This window comes from Felis catus, chromosome A2, assembly GCF_018350175.1.
Source record: "Felis catus isolate Fca126 chromosome A2, F.catus_Fca126_mat1.0, whole genome shotgun sequence".
In the NCBI taxonomy this organism is placed as follows: Eukaryota; Metazoa; Chordata; class Mammalia; order Carnivora; family Felidae; genus Felis; species Felis catus.
The window spans coordinates 78,963,515-78,985,609 of NC_058369.1; the positions used below are offsets into that span (position 1 = coordinate 78,963,515).

A 22,095-nucleotide genomic window follows, 5' to 3' on the forward strand; every position below is an offset into this window, starting at 1 on the left:
TCTCCCCGCACCCCTTCTCTTTTCTTTGTGAAGGGCTAGAGAAACAGAAACATGATGCCTTTGGAGACGGACATTCACTTGAAGGACCTAGTCCCATCATGACTCAGGTAGCTTACAAGAGTTTATTTGCCTCGTCTGTGTCAGTGTTTGATTCAGAGGTCATCAAAAATGGGGCGATCATGATTGGCAAGCCCCAAAATCATGTTAGATCTCCTTACATCTGTAAGTAATCTCCAGGACAATTGTTTGTTATTGTTGGATGCTGGGGGCATCATGCAGAGAGGGTCAATGAGTACATCTTGATTGATACATTAACTCCCATTTCACAGACAAGAAAACATGAGACTCAGTGAAGGCGCGTGCATTGCCTTGGACTGCACGTCAGACAGGGACTTTGACAATTTAAGAGAAAGTATGCTTCTTCCAGGAAAATCCTGGGACATTCTTAGGTCTCCTCGATACTCTGCAAGATCTTGCCAATATAGAGGAGACCAGCAGCTCCTGCTCTTTCATGCTTCCATGGTGATGCTTACTCAGGGTGTGTGTGTGTGTGGGGGGGGAGGTGAAAATTGTCCTGCCCCAAAAAAACCCACGTTCACTCAGAACCTCAGGATATACGTGATTTGGAAATAGAGTCTTTGCAGATTAACTGGTTAAGAGGAGATCATTCCAGATTAGGGAGGGCCCTGACCCACCAAATGATGTCCTTATAAGAAGAGGACAGAACACAGAGACACAGGAGGAAGAAAAGCATGTTATGCTAGAGGCAGGAATTGAACTAATGCATCTACAAGCCAAGGAGAAGCAAGCAAGCACCAAAAGCTAGGAAGCACACATGGAACAGATCTTCTTCAGAGTTTCTAGAAGGAACCAACCCTGTCCCCACCTTGACCTCAGACCTCTGACCTCCTGAACTATCGGCATTTCAGTTCCTGTTGTTCTAAGCCATCCACTGTGTGGTAGCTTACTGTGACAGCTCTAGGAACTCAGTACACTTCTCCAGTTGCCAAATAAGTGCATAAGGTAAAATCCTTTCTCTCATTTACTCCTTGAAACAATCCTCTCGCATAGGCATTAATGTCACCATTTTACAGATGAGGAAACTGAGCTGAATAATAACAAGTAACAGAACCAAACTTTATGCTGAAGTCCTACTTGTTAGCCAGCTTCCTGATCGTGGCCACCTTTAGCCCTGGGAGACGAACCACCTGGAATTCTGGGAGGAAGTACAGGGGTCAGTAAGAGGATCAGTCCTACCAAAAGGTGTACAACTTCTAGAAACAAACCAGCCATGGAAAAATGCTGGCTTTTGTAAGAGAATGTTTTTATTTCAAAATTGGGGGCGGGGCTTCAGAGAAGTAGATGCAAATGTAGGAAAAATGGAAATATAAACATACTGATACAAGCTTTCATAAATCTAAAATCATTGGGGCACCTGGGTGGCTCAGTCGGTTAAGTGTCCAACTTTGGCTCAGGTCATGATCTCACGGTTTGTGAGTTCGAGCCCCGCGTCAGACTCTGTGCTGACAGCTCAGAGCCTGGAGCCTGCTTCGGATTCTGTGTCTCCCTCTCTCTTTCTTTCTCTCTCTCTCTCTCTCTCTCTCTCTCTCTCTCTCTCTCTCAAAAATAAATAAACATTAAAAAAATTAAAAAATAAATCTAAAATCATCTTAGTTTAGAGACTAAAATACATTGTACACAAGTTATTTTTGATTGCAGGATTAGCCAGTTTTATGGACAAGGACTGTGCAAGGGCTCAGAAAAAACAGCTGAGGTTTAGGGTAACATGGATATGGATAGATTTTTTTTTTAAATCTGTCAAAATGACTTTAATATTATAGCATTCTTGTAATAAAAATTCGGAGCAAGGGGTACCTAAGTGGCTCAGTTCCTTGAGCATCCCAACTCTTGATTTAAGCTCAGGTCATGACCCCAGGGGTCAGGGGTCAGGGTCAGGTCATGGAGCCTGCTTGAGATTCTCTCTCTCTCTCTCTCTCTCTCTCTCTCTCTGTCTCTCTCTGCCCCTCCCCGCCTCTTAAAAATGGAGAGCAAAATAGTAAGCTTGGAATATTTAGAGGCAAAGAGTTCCCAAAAATAGTTTTTTTATTTAAAAAAAAAAATTTTTTTTAACGTTTATTTATTTTTGAGACAGAGAGAGACAGAGTATGAACGGGGGAGGGTCAGAGAGAGAGGGAGACATAGAATCTGAAACAGGCTCCAGGCTCTGAGCCATCAGCACAGATGCCTGACACAGGGCTTCAACTCATGAACCGCGAGATCATGACCTGAGCTGAAGTCGGACACTTAACCGACTGAGACACCCAGGCGCCCCCAAAAATAGTTTTTTTTAATGAGCAAATTAATCAATTGCTTTGGTGCTTAAGTTATTTTAGGCATAATTCCCTCTTGCTCTCTTTTTCCACAGTGGAAAATCATCAGGGCCCCCCTCCCTGTCCCCAGCTGTTCACCAGTGTTTCCTCTGTTCAGCAAGACAAGGGTAGTCCTAATAAGTAAAATGAAAGGTTGCCAATTTCAAGGGACCCCACCCCCCACCTTCGCCTGCTCCTTCCCACTCACCCCAGTAACCTGGGCCTCTCCAGTCAAGAGGAAGGAAGCTTCTGCTCATATTTAAGCAAAGCTAGAACTCCCTCAGTTTTTCTCCAGAGCAGCCTGCAGTTAGGGTGTGCCCAAATGAATAGACTGAAAACAAGTAACCACTTGCTTTTTCTAAGCTCCTACTCATCAGGCATTGTGTAGGCTTTCCTGCCTGATCTCAGCTGTTCTAAACACAATCCTGCCATGTAGGTATTACCATCACCACTCTGCACATCTGTGATTGCACTCAGTAAGGGGCTGTGGCAGGCCTGGATCACTGCCTCTGGATCTTCTAGATGACAGATGGTACATACCAACTACAGACCGTCTGTCACGTGCCCGTCGGGTGACCATGCATGTAAGGCACCATGCATCCTGATGGTGCTGGAGCCTGGTAAGAAATTGGCCCCTCCACCCAGATGTTAGATGTGGCGATGCAATCTGTAAGAGGCTGTTTGGGGGAACAGCATAAGGAATCGTGCTGGGGTATCAGCTTGACATGGGCTCAGGGTGTGAGAGGCTTGCTAGGTGCCGCTCGGGGCTTTCCACGGCCTCGCCCTGAACAGGCAGCTTACCATGGCCACCAACCTTGGCGCGACCACTCTGATGAACTGAGAAGGCCGGTCAAGCCGTGATCTTCAAATATCTCCCACTGATATCATTTAGTTTGCTTTGCAGAGAGTGTTTCCACTGATCTTGTTGTGTTCATTTTAACTTTGATAAGCCCTGGGTTCTGGAAACTAATTCCATGAAAGAACCAGCCTTCCAATCCCAGGCACCTGACTCCAAGCACAAGGCTCTTTGCACAGCCGCACACTGCCCCCTCCTATTTGTAGAGCTTTCATACTCCTCTGGGAATGGTCATATTCTACAAGGTAGTGAGGGAGATATTTTGAAGGGGGAAGGACAGAGGGAAGGTTAGAAGCCAGGGAAAGGCTCTCCCTAAGACACCACGCGCTTGCCTTCTGAAGCTGGTCTTCCAAACTTTCTCTGGCGGTCTGAGCAAGAAAGAGGCTTTAATGGAATTTGACTTACACATGCATCTTAATTAAGGATCAAATTAGAATTGCTTGAAGCGTACACTTTGAAAAAGAAAGAACACGCGGAAGATTTATTATCAGTCACCGAGCCCACTGAAACATCTCGCTTGGGGTTGGGATCTGGATGGATGATGCGCTCACTTGTTTCGAAATGAGCGAAAGAGCTGCCTTGCCAGATATGGACCAACAAGGCCTCCTCCTGGAAGCCCGTGTTGGAATAATTAAGGCCTCTGCAGCCTCAGTTGTGGGGGAAGAAGCTGGCCACCCTGGGCCTCCGACACCAAAGTGACCGTGTGGTTCAGGAAGCGTGGGTGATGCCATCTTCTCCCTCCAGGAACACAGCTGCTCTCACAGTGTGATTTCAATACAGGGCAGTCCTTGCCTGAGACCGTCACTCAGTAAGTGCCTTTTCTTTCTCTCCACTAGCTAATCAAAATGGTAGGGAGAGAGATCAAGCAGTGTTGTGAAAAAAGAATGAGATTTGGAATCGGAGCTCTTGCTTCAAGTTTCAGCTTTGCCACTACTTAACGTGTGACCTTGGGCTGGTCCCTTAACTTCTCTGGGGCCCTCTGTCCGCTTCTATCTCTCAGGGCTATGGTGCTGCTCTAATGGTAGCCATTAAACAGAGTTCAATTGCTAAACAAGACTCATAGAACCCGAGAGAAAACGCTTGCAAATCTACAGTTGATTACAGAAAAAGGAGGCAGTATAGCAACAACATTAAGTGAATATCTGCACCAGGACTAAAGGTAGCCTCATGTCTTGAGGATCAGAGAGGCCAGGCACCAGGTTTTTTCATCCTGTTTTCCCTAAGGGTCATGACAGAATGCACTTGCTCAGATCAGAGACCACTGACATATCTAATGATACCTCACAACCTGGGAACCCCAAATAGAGTCTCCACTGGACATTTTTCTATTCTGTTGGTCATGTAGGCACCATCTTGTTACATAACCAGCTTCCACAACAGGGCCTTCCAAGCCAGGTGCAAATCATCAATCTCACTGTTGTCAATAAACAATGCTTGCAGGACCATACAAATAATTCGGAAACTCCCAGGACCCGTGGGAGCGGCACCGTTAATCAGTGTGCTTCTTGCCTTGAGCAGAGGTCAGTTGTGTGCAGGAACTTCAGTGAAGCAACTCAGGCTAATTCCAGGCCTACGAGATTTCATTCTCACAGCAAAGATACCATGCACTGAAAACGCATATACTCGCCAAACCATCAGGCATTATAGAATATTGTTTCAGTATATGCAATGTCTTCCTGTGCCTTTAATTTCCAAGATGTATACCTCCCTAGGTGAGATTCTCACCTGTCTTCTTTGGGGAGCTGATCCATGCCAAGCAAGGCTAATAATAGCGGGGAGCCCCAAGTAAGATACAGAAGAAAAGATGGTGACTCTACTCGCGATTCTGGAAATTACACTGGGCCATAAGTAGCAGGAGAAAGATGTATGTGTCTCAGAGCAACCCTCTGGTGCTGGCCCGAGAAGGGCTGGTTTCTGGCAAACCTCTTCCAATTCCATGGGGGTGGAAATACAGATGGATTCCAGAGACAAAATTCTTGAACTTGAGAGAGGAAGACAACGAGATTGCCATGGGAAGGAGGTAGGGGGAGTGCCGAGAGGAGGAACACCTTTTGTTCCTCTGAGGTTGACTCTACACAGGAAAGTGATGTTACAGAAGAAGTAGAAGCCTTTTACAATGTTTGTTGGTTCCCGTATATCAGATTGATCAGCCAACGGAAAGACTTTCAGGGGATGGGCTCCATGTTCCTGCCTTTTGAAATGATGAGAGCATTAATAATGAAAGGTTGCACCCAGTTCCTCAAGGAGCCTGAGACAGTGAGCCTTAGTCCTCTTTTTGACTTCCCAGCACTGCCTAGCACAAGATCAGGAGCAATGGCCAGCCTGGGGGGTCTTCCTAGAGAGACATGAGCTAGCCTCATGCCTGGTGCTCTGCGGAGAAGACTCAAGTCAATGGCACTGGTACCTTTTTCACGTTCATGTGGATCTTCCAGCTACCAAGGAACCCTTCTTTCATTAAACACCCTGGAATTTTTATTTTTATTTTTATTTTATTTTTTTTTCAACGTTTTTTATTTTATTTTTGGGACAGAGAGAGACAGAGCATGAACGGGGGAGGGGCAGAGAGAGAGGGAGACACAGAATCGGAAACAGGCTCCAGGCTCCGAGCCATCAGCCCAGAGCCTGACGCGGGGCTCGAACTCACGGACCGCGAGATCGTGACCTGGCTGAAGTCGGACGCTTAACGACTGCGCCACCCAGGCGCCCCACACCCTGGAATTTTTAATCCCCAAGAGAGTAACACAAATGTTACTTCCCTCGAAGAACTTTCTCAAAATGTAGACAACTTTCAGCGGGCAGTGGATTTGAATACACACAGGAACACTTGCTAAATCCTCCAGCTTCAGGAATGGCGCATGGTCTTTTGGTACTGATAGAACCCGAAGACTGTTTCATCTCAACCCTTTTCCACCGGCGTGCTTGGGAGGTTTATCTGCTTTATGTTCTCGTGGGGCTTTCCTCTGTAAGACGTCGTGGGAGTGCGACACTGTAACATCTGTAGCATCCTGAAGAGAAACTGTTTGATTTCTCTCATCTTAACAGGGGGTGGGAAGGACAGAAGCTAATTTAAATGACAGTACAAGCAGGCATCTGATCTAAATTTCTGTGTTGTGGGGGAAGGTATCAGTAAATGCGTGTGTGTGGGGGGGGGGGGTGGGAAAGACCCAGAAAGGGATGATGATCCATGAAAACAACAAATATTTATTGGATCCCTTATATATGTATGTGACATGCGGGGACCACACAGCAGTAAGAGATACAAAACCTGTTATTGCAGGGCTGACATTCCCCTTGAGGAAACACGACAGACACATAACGGATGAATTCTAGAATAACTCATACTACCTTTTGTTAAGCATTCATTTCGTGTGGGGCACTGTGTTCAAACCTTGGCATACATCCCATGTGTGGGCAAGAGGAGCTCCACGGTACAGTGGGAAGAGTACCCACCAGGAGTCAGGGCAATCCAGGTGGGCTCTCTGGAGGAGGTGGAGCTTGACTTGGGTGTTAGAGGATGCAGAGAAGTTAAACCAAATGAGAGGAAAGAGGATATTGTTTGAGATTATTATGGTGATGCCTGCTTCCAACACCCTGAAAGCAGGTGCCAGTGTGGCTGCCTCCCCCCCCCCCCCCAATGTGACTCTAGTGTTTGAGAGGGAGGATAAGAATCGGGTTCTCAGACTCACAAAAGAAGGTGAGAGGGAAACAGTCTGCATCACAGCAGACCTTCCAAAAACCAAGATTTTCCCTTTGGAAGCAAAAGCGTGGTATAGTGCATGGTCTTTTGGAGATGGGGGTGGGGGTGGGGGTTGAGTGTGGTTTTGATAAGAAATTTCAAGTATTTATTGCAAACCTTTGTGATCTGTCCCTTTCACACGTCCAATAATAAGATTCCAAATGATCATATCCACTATGAGACGTTGGGTTCTTGCTAAATTCACTCTTTCCTCAATGGCAATGTCCCCTCTTAACTCAAATGATTGTGGTCCTAGAAGCCTATATTTCTGGGAAAATCTCAAATGTTTACTTCAAGTGAGAGTCTGAGCTGCTCAAGACCCAGCCTCACAGTCCCTCTACCAAGTAGAAAATCGCAAGATTCAAGAGGGTTCAATTAGAGGAAACCCAGTCATTTATTTATGTTATTAACAGACCAAAAGGGAATGCTAAATGGTCATTTCCATAAATCTGGAAAAAGCATTTGATTTAAAAACTATTTTGATTTAGAAACAAATACCTGAAAAAAGAATAAAAGTTATCTCCTTAACATGTAAAACATTTCTGTTTCACACCGAAAGTTAACATCATCCTTAATGGGGAATAAGACAAGAATGTACACTCTTTTTTTTTTAAGTTTATTTATTTATTTTGAGAGAGAGAGAGAGAGAGAGAGAAAGCACAAGCAGGGAAGGGCAGAGAAAGAGGGAGAGAGGGAGAGAATCCCAAGCAGGCCCCGTGCTGTCGGTGCAGAACCTGATGTGGTGTCCAGTTTCATGAGATCATGACCTGAGCTGAAATCAAGAGTCAGACACTTAACTGACTGAACCACCCAAGCGCCCCAACTTATCATTGTTTAACAACAGCCTGAAGGTACGGGCCTGGTAATTAGATAAGAGGAATAAATACAAAGTAGAAAAATAGGCAAGGAAGAATATAACTGTTGATTGTTTTCAAAACCTAGAAAATGCATAAGAGTCACCTGGAAAACCATTACAAATAATCAGGTACGTCATTAGTAGGGTTCGATCCATTGTACAACAATCAGTTAAAACATACAAGAGAAGATAAGATTCCTTCCACAAATACAGAAAAAGGAGAAGGAAAAGAAAGAACTAGAAGGAAACATAATCATAATCAGAATGTGCAAGATCCCTGTGAAGGAAATCTTAAAATAATCTGGAGGAAAACAAAGACTTAAACAACTGTCTAGAACAGTTGAACAGGAAGGCTCACGTCATACGTAATAAGCACTACCATTTACTAAGCATTTGCCACTCCTCTCAGTGTGTTCCTGCATAACTCATCAAATATGTAAATTATCCCTAAATTAATCTGCAAATTTCACATGATTGAATTCCACACATTCTGCATATACTACCTATTCAAAAATAAGATTTAATTTAAAAGGCTCAATTTCCATAATCCAGGCTGACAACATTAAAGAGATCACCCAGGATTCTTGAAGCTCTTGAATAAGGAAGAGGGACTACAAGAAGCAGTAGGTTCAATCCTTGGTGCTTCATCCGAAGACATTGTCTTTGCTCAAGACGAAGACAATGGCCCCTTGATACCTCAGTTTTCCCATAGGATGATCTGCCAACTTCAAGTTGCCCCCACAAGACTCCAGAGAAAGGCCAGAGTCTCCACAAAGACTGACTTGACATACGCACAAAGCTCTGTAGTGAAAACCATTCTTCCAACCTTACACCCTGGAAGGACAGGCACAGGCCAGTTACCAAGGGGAGAAAATGAAGTCTGCACAGAGACTAGACTTTAGTCTAGACTGGAGACTAGACTGTAGCTTCTTTTGGTGTGCCCCCTTCCCAGAGCACCTGCCCAGCCTCCTCAGGCTCCCCGTCATTGCATTATCTCGTTCGCCAGTGCCAATAAGCCCACCGTTGAGCAAGACCTCCCAGATGCAATTTCCTCCTCGGGGACGTTATCACTCAGTGGTATCATGCAAACAGAGAGCAGCCCAAACAAGGGACAAAATGGAGCTCCTACCTGACATGGCACCCAGGAGAGCCAGAAGAAAAACTGCCCCCTGCATACTGGATAGTTCGCTTCTGTATGCACTTCCAGGATATTACCCAGTAGCTGAATCCCGCCCGAGACCCAGCATTTATTCCAAATGCCACTCATCTTCCCTTCCTGGCTTTGTTGCCATGTGAGAAAGCAAACAGAGGCTTTGGTGGTAGCTCAGGGAGACTAAACACCACAGGACTGTTTGTTCTTTGATTACCTGCTTCTGTGACCGCATGGTTACCCAAGAGGCCAACCAGCCGGCCCTGGTGAGCTCAGAGTCCCTCTTAAAATTCTACACCCACCGTGTGTCTTGACAGAGAGCCCAAAAGAGAAGTGGAAAGAGCAAAGAAAGCAGAGACACAGAGATGATGCTAAAAGCTGGGCATAAGCATAGACATCCATGATAGTCTCAGCCGCCCTATAACCAGATGTCTTATGATTCTTTTTCTTTTTTAATTTTTAAAATGTTTAAATTTTTCTTTTTATTTTGAGAGAGAGGGCAAGCAGGGGAGGGACAGAGAGAGAGGGAGAGAGAATCCCAAGCAGGCTCCTTGCTGTCAGTGCAGAGCCCGACGTGGGGCTCCAACTCATCAAATTCACAAACCACGAGATCACGACCTGAGCCGAAGTCAGACACTTAATTGAGCCACCCAGGCTCCCCAGGCATCTTGTCATCCTTGGAGGCCGGGTAGTGAAGTGGGACTTTTTCTGCTGCCCTGAATTGATGAGTAGGGCTCTGAGTTGGGACCAGACCCTTCTCAAGGCAGACTGGCTGCGATAGACCTGGCCCTTTGACTGCATCCATAACCACCGTCCCTCTAGCCCTCAACGTGGTTTGTGGACAAAGATTACTGGAGTAGTGAGGCAGACTTCCGCCTGCTGGGAGTGATGTGGCCCATCCCTTGGGGCCAGGTGCTGCCCTATATGGTGCTTTCGTGCCCCATGTGGCCCCATGCTAGGCTCCAAGGCGTGGTGAGCGAAACATAGTCGGGCTGGAGTCCAGAGAAGGAGCAGTGGCAGGACAAGGGTGGGGCTGGCGCGGCCTGACCTCTCGGTGTGGTGCAGTGAGAACAGTAGTTGACATAGCAAAAGGAAGCCAGACTTAGACCCTCTCTCCTGCTCCTCACACCCGAGAACTGCCTGTGGCAGGAGGGGGCCCAGCAGCCCAAGGTTGGTGGCCCCAGTAGGGGGGGCATTTCCCACAAGTGAACCAGCATTTGGCTACTCAGAGGTCACCCCTGGCCATTTAGTCAGTATGAGCCCGTGGAAGGCCACAACCAATCGAGAGAGACAGAACGAGGCCAGCTAGGGGGACTCACACATCCCTTTCCCTCCACCTCCTCGGAGTCCTGCCCCAGCACAAAGGGAGGAGGCCTGACCGCACCTCATGTCCAGGCTCCAAACTCTCAGAATCCCAGCTCCGGCTTCAACAACCTTGAAATGAAACTTGAGTCAAGTTGGGGATCCTGGGGCGCTCAGTCAGTTAAGCGTCCGACTTCAGCTCAGGTCAGGATCTCAGCTTATGGGTTTGAGCCCACATGGGGCTCTGTGCTGACAACTCAGAGCCTGGAGCCAGCTTCAGAGTCTGTGTCTCCCTTGCTCTCTTTGCCCCTCCCCCCCTCACATTGTCTCTCTCTTTCTCTCTGTCAAATAAATAGACATTTAAAAAAAAGAAAGAAACTTAAGTCAAGTTTGAGATGGAAGTAAAGTCTATGATGGACTGTGAATAATTAGAAGTGACCTGGAAGCAAGACCTTAAGGGAGATATAATGGAGGCTGGTAGACGTGTTAGTTCATATGCCCCTGAACCGAGGTTGCTCTATGAACTGCTTGCAGCCTCTTCTGGGCACAAGGAGATGAGGACTCAAAAGGCTAAGTGACCTGCCCCTGGTCAAGCTGCCAGTCAGTGGTCAGGCTGGCATTCGCCTCTCCTGCTTCCCAAACCCAGGGCGGTGAGGCTGGTGTCCTTCCTTTCCACCACATGCAAGCCTTCGTCAAGCCCCTTCCAGACACCACAGGGTCGCCTGCAGCCTCTTTTCCCAATTTTGCTGCCACCGCTTTGGTTTAAGGTCCTGGCCTCTGACCTGGACCATCTCAATAGCAGCCAGTGCGTCCTATAGGAAAGTGTCAGGTTAATTTCCCAAAAGTACCCCTGCTCCCTCTGTCCTGCTTAACACAACAAGCAACTTTTCCCTTAGGAAAAGTTGACTTTTCCTGTACAAGGCAGTAAGATTCGGAATGTCAGCATGTAAGTTCCTGTCTGAAATAGGTAGATGGCAAAAAACAACATAACACCATAGGTTTTTCTGTGTGACCTTAGGCAAATTACCTTCCTTCCAGAATCTCAGTTGCACCTGTATAAATCAGGGAGAATAATCCCTGTTGTATAGCATTCTTGCAAGCCGCACATGAGATAATGAAGGGAAAGACACTGGCCCGTGGATGTGCTCCAGCGATACTATTTTTTTCCCAATAGGACATCTCCAGGACAGTGGCAAAGGCGAAAACATAGTAGGTACTCAATAAACACGGGTTGAAAAAGTATGAGTTAGTAGTTGCCAAGTTACCAATTCTCACCTCTCAGTTTTTCCTGTCATATTAGTTACTGTAAATAATCCATTTCATTATGCATAATTAAAGCTGAAGTGATGGCTCAGATGAAGTTATGGAAAACGTCAGAATAATTAAGCCTTTGAATTAAAGAAACTCACATCTGTTTAATTTTCAGCCTGACTGCACAGCGTTCCTCATGTTGCCGTTCTCACCAGGATATGGAGAATCTCCACTTCCTTCCTGGTCCAGGGATCATAAGGGTCAGGTTTTGGGGGGAAAAAATTTAAGTTTATTTATTTATTTTAAGAGAGAGAGAGCGAGAGAGAGCAGGGGAGGGGCGGGGGGGGGGGGAGGGGAAGAATCCCAAGCAGACCTTTCAGCACAGAGCCTGACACAGAGCTCGAGCTCACTAACCGTGAGATGGTGACCTGAGCCGAGATCAAGAGTCGGACACCTAACTGTCTGAGTCACCCAGGCACCCCTCGGATTTTGGAACTTGTGGGTTTGTTCTGTGATTACAGCTTCTGTTTTCAGTCCTGAGGTTGTTTCTGCCACTAGGGTGTTCTGTGATCTGTTCGTAAGCTCCTATCTTCTTCTGGAAGCACGAGGTCTGGTCCCAGGGATGCAGCTGGGCCAGAATCCCCTGGAGGCAGGACCCCGAGTCCCCTTGCTCTCCTGTGCCTGAGTCCTCCTGGTCCCACCAGGGTCTGAGACAGGTGATGTGAAAGAAGTGCCTGGAAGGGTCTGGAACACTTGGGGCAGGCTCCCCTGCATGAAAGACCTTCAGAGCCTTCTCCCATGTCGTGTCTGGCCCAGCGGTGGTTTGGGCCCTTCAGGTATTTAAAGCAACTCTTCTGGGACCCAGTTACTGTGAGAGTCTAATTTGCCAGTAAGGAAGTTGTGTTCCAAAGATTTGTTGACTTAGAATTTGGAGCATGCTTTCCCACAGATTAATTGTTCGCAGCCCAGAAACCCTTACATCAGCCATTGAAACATAGACGAGGTGAGGGAGGCAGAGAGGCATTTTTAAAAAATGAGCTCCCTCAGCAGTTCCATGGGCACGGGGCGGGGCGGAGGGGGGGTGGGTAGGCGGCCAGTGACCACTGGTCACCTTTCTATCACTGGAGGAGGGATTTCTGTCCATGACTCATGTTCATCCAGGACTGGAACTGTTGGCTTCTGGGAGCCAGGCTCAGGGACATGGCGCCCAGACTCCCCCACTGAAGCACCCCTGCATGGAAGGTCCCCCTTAGGAAGAGAGCCCTCGAGGCCGAGTACACATTCGCAGCGACGGTGGCCATGATGATGGCCTGCGGCTCCTTGTAGGTGTGGACACCAGCCCCCCTGTCTTCTGTGCGGGCCCACCGAGGCGACGGGCACCTCTCTTTTACACCACGCTCCCCAGTGCTCTCACCATCGCTGTCCAGTCGGCCCTGGCAAGCTTTCCGGGGCCAGAGAAGGTCTTCAGTCTCACTGCTTCCCAACTGCTTTGCGTTTAGCACTGTGTCAGATGTGCTCAGAAATGGGGAAATTACTGGATTTGCTTTCTATTCCCTTGCGCTGTGCCCTTCACTCCCCCACCCCAGACGCGTGAGAGCCCCTCAGCCTTCAGAGGAGGCAACAAAGAAGTGCCACAGCCCTCCTCATTCCAGAAGCCCCGGAACACTCCCTCCTGGCCCTGAACAGCATGGGAGGGGCTCATCTGAGGCCGAGGCCCTGCAGAAAAGGAAGAATAATTTCCCTCGACCCTTGTGAGCCCTTGGCTGAGACCCCTGTAATAAAAGATTGACAAGAGAAAAACAAACAGAAGTTTATTAATGTATATACCTCCTGGATACATGGGAGATAACCAGGCGGAAATGGGTAAGTCCCCAAGGGTGCTTAGAATTCAGGATTAAATACCATCTTAATAAGGAAAGGGGAAGAGGGATGTACGTGATTGTAGGAAAGAGAAATAGATTTTTCAGAAAGATGAATGAGCCCTTCCTTAGAAGAATGGATGAGAGGTATGATAGTTGGTGACCGACTTTGTGTGGTGTAGTGTTGACTTCTAGTCTCCTCCCCTGTGATAAGAGTCGAACTTGATGGAGTTGATGGGACTCCCATGGAGGTGATTTATGACATTTGGGGTGCTTTGGAGGATCTGTCTTTAGGCAGATGAGGAGAATTCAAAGAAATCCTTGCCCTGCATTTGTTGTTTTTCAAAGTGCCCTCAGATCAAAATGATCAATATTGCTGCATTTCCAGGGATGGCGTGTCCTGAAATCCTACAGTCATATGTTGGGGTGACATATTCTGCCACCCTGCAGCCCTCAGGGCCCACTGGTGGGGCCTCTGCCCTGGCCCTGGGGTAGAGGTGTGAATGAGCATGACTTCCCTTAGCTTAGCCCCACCTGACTCTAGGGAACAGAACTCTGGTCACCATGGGCCTGGGCTTGGCTCTCACTTCTGGGAAACTCCAGATCATTCTTATTTTCTATAATAGCTTTACTGAGATACACTTCATATACCACACAGTGCACTCATTACAAATGTACAATTCAGGGGCACCTGGGTGGCTCAGTCAGTTAAGTGTCCAACTGTTGAGCTCAGCTCGGGTCATGACCTCATGGTTCATAGGATTGAGCCCCACATCTGGCTCTGTGCTAACAGCAGGGAGCCTGCTTGGGATTCTCTCTCTCTCCCTGTCTCTCTGCCCCTTACTGGCTTGTGCATGTGCATGAGCACATGTGTGCTCTTTCTCTTTCAAAATAAATTGGGGCGCCTGGGTGGCGCAGTCGGTTAAGCGTCCGACTTCAGCCAGGTCACAATCTCGCGGTCCGTGAGTTCGAGCCCCGCATCAGGCTCTGGGCTGATGGCTCAGAGCCTGGAGCCTGTTTCCGATTCTGTGTCTCCCTCTCTGTCTGCCCCTCCCCCATTCATGCTCTGTCTCTCTCTGTCACAAAAATAAATAAACGTTGAAAAAAAAATTTTTTAAAATAAATAAATAAACTTTAAAAATAAAATAAAATGTACAATTTAGTGGTTTTTAAGTATATTCACAGAGTTGCGTGGCTATTGCCATAATGAACTTGAGAGCGTTTCCATCACCCCAACCCCCGTAGCGCCCATTCCCCATGTCCCACCAGCTCCCTCCCACAGCTCCAGTGACCTCTATAGACTCTGCCTCTAGACTTTCCTATTCTGGACATTTCATATGAATGGAATCACATGCTATGTGGCCTTTTTGACGGGCTTCTTTCACCTTGCAAAATGTTTTCAAGATTCATCCCTACTGTAGCATGAATCCTTTACTTCATTTTGTCTTATTGCTGAATAATATTCCATGGTATGGACATCCCACATTTACTTTGTCCATTCATCAGTGGTGGACGTTTGGGTTTTTTTCTACTTTTTGGCTATTATGAATAATGCTGTTATGAACACTCGTATAAATTTTTGCAGGGACATATGTTTTCATTGCTCTTAGATAAATACCCAGGAGTATATCATTGGTGGGTCATATGGTAACTCTGCCAGATCTTTCTCTTTTTTTTTTTTTTCCTATGGTTGGGAAAAAACCAACCAGTTTTTACTGGGGGCCCCAGGTAAGGGGGCCTCTTCCCTGTCAACAGAGACACTCGACAGTTTCTCCAGCCACTCCAAGCTTGGACCCAGGGGATCCTGGGATGCCTGGCACATGGGGTTCATGCCTATCATTTCAGAGGAGCACTAGGTGGCTTGGTTGATCATGATGGTGTGATTATTGTGGGAGCTGAAACGGGGAAGAATTATAGCAAGCCACTGATGGTGAAGGACATGACCCACGCTGGCTCTTGGCCCAGACATTCTTGAGGAACGCTGTGCATCTAGCGGCCATCTTGGCCTGCCAGATCATTCTTGTGGACAAATAGCTAATTTTGCCTTGAAGCCAGCTCCTTCTCCACTGTCCTTTGTTGGCCTTCTTAGAGTCCCTTTCCCAAGCTATACTCCTCCTCTTACTTAGTTAGTCCAAGTGCGCAAAAAAGTAAAAGTAATTAATGAAAAGTAAATCTTCCTGACCACTCCTGTTCCCCAGAAACTGTTTCTCTCCTCAGAGGCAATCATTATTGTCAGAATCTTGTGATCTTTCTAGAGGCAATCTGTGCATATGCAAACATATACTAATCTATGTAGTCTATGCTTTAGTACAAATTAAAGCATATGACATACTCTGGACTTGGCCTAGTTTTTTTTTATCTTACTGTATTGTGGAAATTCTAACATTTTTTTAAATGTTTACTTATTTTTGAGAGAGAGAGACAGAGTGTAAGTTGGGGAGAGGCAGAGAGAGAGGGAGACACAGAATCGGAAGCAGGCTCCAGGCTCTGAGCGGTCAGCACAGAGCCCGACGTGGGGCTCGAACTCGTGAACCATAAGATCATGACCTGAGCTGAAGCTGGACACTTAACTGACTGAGGCACCCAGGCACCCCTATATCGTGGAAATTCTAACATACCAGTACATGTAGAGCAACCTCATTCTTTTTAATAACCGCATACTTGTCTGTTATATGGATGTCACTTTTGATGGTTGTTTGCTTTGTTTCCAATCCTTTTCTACTACAAATAATGCTGCAATAAATATCTTTGAACATACCTAACATCACACCTGTGAAGGTATGTCGGTAGATTAAATTCCAAAAAATGGAATTGCTGAATTGAAGGAAATGTGATTTTAACCTCTTGATGGATATTACCAAAATAGTCCTCAAAAGGGCTGTTTCATTTTGTGCTCCTACTAATAACATGGGAGCATGTGGGAGAGTTCCCCCAAACCCTTGCCCACACAGTGTTACCAGACATTTTATTTTTTGCCATTCTGTTAAGTAAAAAAACCAGTGTGTTATTTCAATTTGCATTTCCCGTGTCATGAGTGAGGTTGAACATCTTTTTCCAATATTTGCCTCAAACAACTAGAAAATGTAAAAACTGTGTTAGAACTATAGAATTTTAGAGGCTGAAAGGGCCACAGAGATCTTCTAGTTGAGTATTATACAAGCCTTGCATTTTCTAGGTAAGAAAACAGTTCAAATGTTTTACCCTAGCTCATGAGCCATTAGCAGAGGACCATGAATGGATGGATGCCAAGCTTCTGCGTTCTGAGTCCTGCTGCCTTTCTCCCACTCTAAAAATGTTGTTAATAATAGTAGGAAGAGAACACCAGCAGCAGTAAGTGACTGATGTGTGTGTTACTTCATAGAAAACACTTTCATGCGCAGATAATGCCTTCTGCTGTGACTACTTCATTGACCAATGCTTAGAACGTGCCAGTTAAGTGTTCCAAGCTGCTGCCTCTCTCCCTCAACATATAATGTGAGAATATAGACATTCTGCCACAGAAGTCGGGCATGCAGAACAGTGGCTGCCTAATAAGCAGAGAACTGTGGCTGGACACGGTTCTGAGGAAGGGCCTGAAGAGCAGGAATGGATGGTCAGTCACTGGCTATTTGGACATGATTATCACTGTCATCACAGAATTTGCTGGGGCCAGCACACCTGAGGTCTCCAGCTTTGGGGAGCTCTGACTGAGAAGATAGTGGTCAAGAAGGAAGAGAAAGCTCTGCCAAAAGGTGCTTAAAGGGCCCTTCAAATGTATATATGCATGAATCTGCACGTGTGGAGGTGTCGCCATGAAATGAGACTTTTCATCTTGAATTCTCATTTGAACTGATATAGAAAACCTCACCCAACTATTTTCAGTTAAACCTACCCAGCTTCAGTGACTTCCTAGCCATTCTGGTTTCATAACTAAGTCACAATCAACATTTTATTCCCCCTCTGTCTCCTGTCCCCCCTCTTTCTCTTTATCCCTGAGACTAACACTTATATCCAGCTCCTTTCATATTCGCCAACATGGCGGCGAGGGCTTGGGATCAGGGTGGTGGCTGGGCACCTACTTCTTGGTGCTTTGATGCCCTGCTGCTTCAGATGTACCCCCATCCTGCCTGGTCTCCGAGACCTCTTCCCAGGTTTTCTGCACTCCTGTCCATGGGCTGCAGCCTTCTGACATAGTGTTCCCTCCTTCTGGGCTCAAGGCCCCATGGGCTTGCTCCTTCCTAGATATTTTCTGTGTCTCACTCAGGAGCCCTGGGTATATTCAGATGGCCATCCACACCCTGTCAGACATACAGGAAGCTCAGGCTAGCTTCTAGACCTGTATGGCATGCTGCCATTTCTACCCTACTGTTACTACACAACAATGAAGCCCCTTATGGTCTCCCTGGACTTCATCCAGGGAACAGGTCCTCTCCATTCTCAGATCTCCAAACTCAACAGGAGCTCCTGTGTGCCTCCAACAGACACACCCACATCTCTGAAGTGGCTAGTGTGGAGGCACTGGGAAGAGGCACAGCTTCCACACTGCATCCAATAGCCTCATTTCCTTCATCTCTCCTCTCTCCACTCAGGGTAAGGGTTTCATCTGTTAGCCCAGAAGTAGGGGGGGTGTGGGTGGAGATAAGACAGGGAAAAATGGGTGCTGCTTGCTCACATCTTCTTTCAGATTCTTCTGCCTATGGTCAAAGAATACTTTATGGGAAGCTAAGGCTGATGCCACCACGAACCACAGACTAGGGGGCTTCAACAACAGAAATTTATTATCCTACCATTCTGGAGACTGGAAGTCTGAGATCAAGGTTATCAGCTGGATTGGGTCCTCTTGAAGGCAGTGAGGAAAAATCTGTTCTGTGCTTCCCTCCTAGCTTCTGGGGGTTTACTGGCATCACCCCCATTGGTGTCTTCATCCTCACATCACATTCACCCCGTGTGCATGTCTGTCCTTGTGTCCATATTTCCCCTCTTATAAGGACACCAATCATATTGGATCAGGGCCTATGCTAGACTGCTCTTTAGCTTAATTACATCTGCAAATAAGGTCACCGTGATAGTTAATTTTATGTGTCGACTGAACTAGACCATGGCATCCAAATATTTGGTCAAACATTAGTCTAGATGTTTCTCTGAAGGTATTTTTTACTTGAGATTAATATTTAAATCAGTTGGCTTTGAGTAAGGCAGACACCTCTCCATAATGTGTGTAGGGGGTAAATCCAATCATTTGAAAGCCTTCACAGAAGACTGACCTCCTAGGGTGCCTGGGTGGCTCAGTTGGTTGAGCATCCGACTTTAGCTTAGGTCATGATCTCATGGTTTGTGGGTTCGAGCCCCGCACTGGGCTCTGTGCTGACAGCTTGGAGCCTGGAGCCTGCTTTGGATTCTGCCACCCTCTCTCTCTGCCCTTTCGCAGCTCACACTGTCTGTCTACCTCTCTCTCAAAAATAAACATTAAAAAAATTTTTTTTAATTAAAAAAAAAGAAGGCTGACCTCCCCCAGGCAAGAAGAAATTAGAGAAGCAGCCTGCCTTTGAACTCAAACTGCAACTCCTCCTTGGGTCCCCAGCTTGCCAGCTGTCTTTGCAGATTTTGGACTTGCCACACCTGCACAATGACCTGAGCCAATTCTTCAAAATCAATCAATTTCATAGAGAAAGAGAGAGAGGTACGGATAGAAAGATATGCTGTTCGTTCCGTTTCTCTAAAGAACCCTGACTGCTACTAATGTAATTGTATTCTGAAGTATGGGAGGTTAGAACTTCAATATATATTTTGGGGAAATTCAACCCATAACAGAAACCACTCAGGGTGCAAGTGAATGATGTGTGTGAGAATGGGGGCAAGCATTTCCCTAATGCCATGCATGTCCCACCCTCCAGGAATGCTGTCACTGTCAACAGCACCATTTTCCAGTCCCACCAGCAATGTGTGAGTGTTCAATTTCTCCACATCCTTGGTATGTCTTTTAACTCTCTTAATCCATAGGTCCCCTTCTACCATTTTTTCCCTTGGAAATTATTTGTTATTTGTCAAACTAGACCATTTTTTTTTTCCTATGGGTATTCCCTCAGTGTCTATTTTAATGATTATATTCACATGTATTGTTTCAAATATTTCCATCATCCGTATATTTCCTGTTATCTCCCCCATCTCAAGCAATGCAACCCCTCCCTCCATTCCCTCCAGCCACACTGGTTTTGTATCTCTTCAAGAATACCAAGCACTTCCTGGCCCAGGGCCTTTGCATATGCTGTTTCCTCTGTTTGGAACTTTTCCATCCACTTTCAAATTGCAGATCTCCAATTAAGTGCCTCTCTTCAGAGAGAGCTTCCTTAGTCACCCTCCCTCCAAGCACCTTGAGTCCTTATACTGATGGTTCTTACCACACTTCACTGTGTATTTCTTCATGATGTCATTTGCTGACAGCCCATTAGACCACAAGTGCCATGAAGCAGGGCCCACATCTGCTTGGTTCACGACTGGAGCCCAGTGTGTGTCACGGCACCATTAACTTCTTAACCAAATGAGTGTGTCTGCCGAGAAACGATGGACCTGAGCTCAAACCAGGGGTGAGACTGTGTAAACCTGTCGTCCCTAGATCCCAGACAGAGGTTCTCACGCAGAAGACAGTTCTAAATGAACGACCAATTACAAGCACAGGAATCAATTAAAGCCCTGTTTACATTTATTTGTTAAATTTAATGTTAATAATCACTTAATGTTTGAATTAAAGTCAGGCTCTCTGTTTACAGCCTCTATTGCACGTCAAAAGTTGATATGAATTCCACAAGCTTAAACTGCTCGATGCCCAGGGAAGGGGTCTACCTTCCTCTTCGGATGTGAAGGGACAGGCAGTAACAGTTCCTCTCATTTTCCCTCAGTAGAACCTGAAGAAGCTGCGTCTTGTTCAATCACAAAGTAGGTGGGGGCAGAGCCGGCAGCCCAGCGGCTTTGGCATTGGACCTGGCTTTGAACCCTGCTCCCCCACTTACCTGCTGTGTGATTGGGCAGGTGACTTAAGCCCCCCTGACCCTGCTTCCTCGTCTGCACAGTGGGGACAACAGTGCCTTCCCCGTTGCAGAGCTGAGTGTGAGAATCAAAGGAACCATCCATGGAAAGGGACTAGTCCTGGCAGTTGTAGCCATTCAGAAAGGGCATTCCTGTCTTCCACAGCGAGTCACAGAGCACCACCCGGCTCCCATTAGCTTTCTCAAGATCTCCTGCTTCATGGGTTGGGATGCTTTTCATCACACACCCCGCAATCATAAATAAACAAAAAAGAAGGCACTTTCCCCCTCAGATGAAAAATTATTTAACCTTAGGGCACCTGGGTGGATCAGTCGGTTAAGTGTCTGGCTCTTGGTTTGGGCTCAGCTCATGATCTCACGGTTCATGAGTTCGCGCCCCACATTGGGCTCTGCACTGACAGCATGCTTGGGATTCTCGTTCTCCCTCATTCTCTGCCCCTCTCCTATTTGTGGTCATGCATGTGCACGTGCTCTCTCTCTCTCTCTCTCAAAATAAATAAACTTAAAAAAATTATTTAACCTTTACAAAAGAACTACAAACAAGACCCTCATGGATGGATTTTCTAATTACTGTCATTGTTCAGACACTTTAAATCTTTTCTGGAAGTAATTAGGTATTTATTATAAATAAGTTATATGTTAAATTTGCTCCACACTCAGAAGCCGTGATAACTGAGTTCATAGAGATGGAAACAGAAATATTATATCACGTGATCTATAATAAGAAAAGCAAGCATTTATACAGTGTCTTCTGTGTACCAGACCCTGTCCTACGTGCTTAATATATATTAAGTCACTCAGTCCTCACATCAACACTATAAGACTGTCATACGAATGCTATGCCCCGCTTTGCTAGTTGGGGAAAAGCAGGCCGCGGGGAAGTTCAGGAACTAGTCCAAGGTTACAAATCTAGAAAGCAATGGAGCCAGGATTCAAACCCGAGCAGTTTGGGCTTACAGCCTGGGTTTCAAATCACCGCACGAACAGCCCGTGTGTCTTAAGTATTGAACTCCACGGAAAAACCACATACGTAAATAGCACATGGGGCCTCTCAGGTAAAACAGTGTCTCCCTCTCCTACCGCCTCTCCCGCAACCCTCCCCGCTAGATTCACTGGAAAGAAAAGTGACTGCAAACAGTGTTTGTGGTGGGGAGGGGTGTAGGGGAAGAGAATGGATATTAAATCTGGTTTGGTTTGGTTTGTTTTTTTCTGTTTATTGTTTGCTGCTCTGACAGGAAGTCCCCCTGCCAATCACTGAGCAGCTGGGGTTCGGTCACCAAGAAGGAATGCGTGGAAGAGGTTTCTGGGGTCTGGGTGCTCCTGACTCAAAGGGTGAGGAGACAGGCTGCTTGGTGTCTTAAGCTCAAGGGTCTCCTGATGGACCACCTGGCACTTACCAGCTTGACCCTAGGGAAAAGAGGCAAGATAAATGAATGCTTGCTGTGGGCTTTGTCTGGGGACATTAGAAGAGCCCCAAGCCCTGGTGGTTCCCAGGACAAAGGCTCAGAAAGGGGGGCTGTGAAAGCAGACGTGGGGTCAGCCAGACCGGTGCCACTGCAGCGAGCGAGGGGACCCTTAAAGGGCAATGGCTGATCTGAGGGCCACGGGGCCCCTTCTTAAGGGTGTGGGCTCTATGGCCAAGTTGGCAGTGGAATCACCCAGAAACCTAGACAGACACCTGGGGACAACAAAGG

The 22,095-nt window shown here is 46.6% G+C and overlaps 1 protein-coding gene and 1 long non-coding RNA gene across 3 annotated transcripts in view; one reads left to right on the plus strand and one right to left on the minus strand.

Moving 5' to 3' along the window:
- CDHR3 (cadherin related family member 3) overlaps positions 1 to 9,090 on the minus strand; it is a 66,053-nt gene extending 56,963 nt beyond the window's left edge. The window contains exon 1 of the mRNA XM_045052264.1: positions 8,947 to 9,090. Coding sequence (XP_044908199.1) covers positions 8,947 to 8,992 — 46 coding nt within the window. The 5' untranslated portion in view covers positions 8,993 to 9,090. The remainder of the gene's footprint in view (positions 1 to 8,946) is intronic.
- The window catches only part of LOC123383845, a 42,341-nt gene that overhangs the window by 10,985 nt on the left and 9,261 nt on the right, over positions 1 to 22,095 (plus strand). Inside the window, exon 3 of one of the 2 annotated variants that reach the window (XR_006594129.1) lies at positions 11,696 to 11,842. The exons of the other annotated variant lie outside the window; for it this stretch is intronic. This is a non-coding gene — a long non-coding RNA (uncharacterized LOC123383845). Of the gene's footprint in view, positions 1 to 11,695; positions 11,843 to 22,095 lie in introns of those variants that run through there. 2 annotated transcript variants of the gene reach the window in all.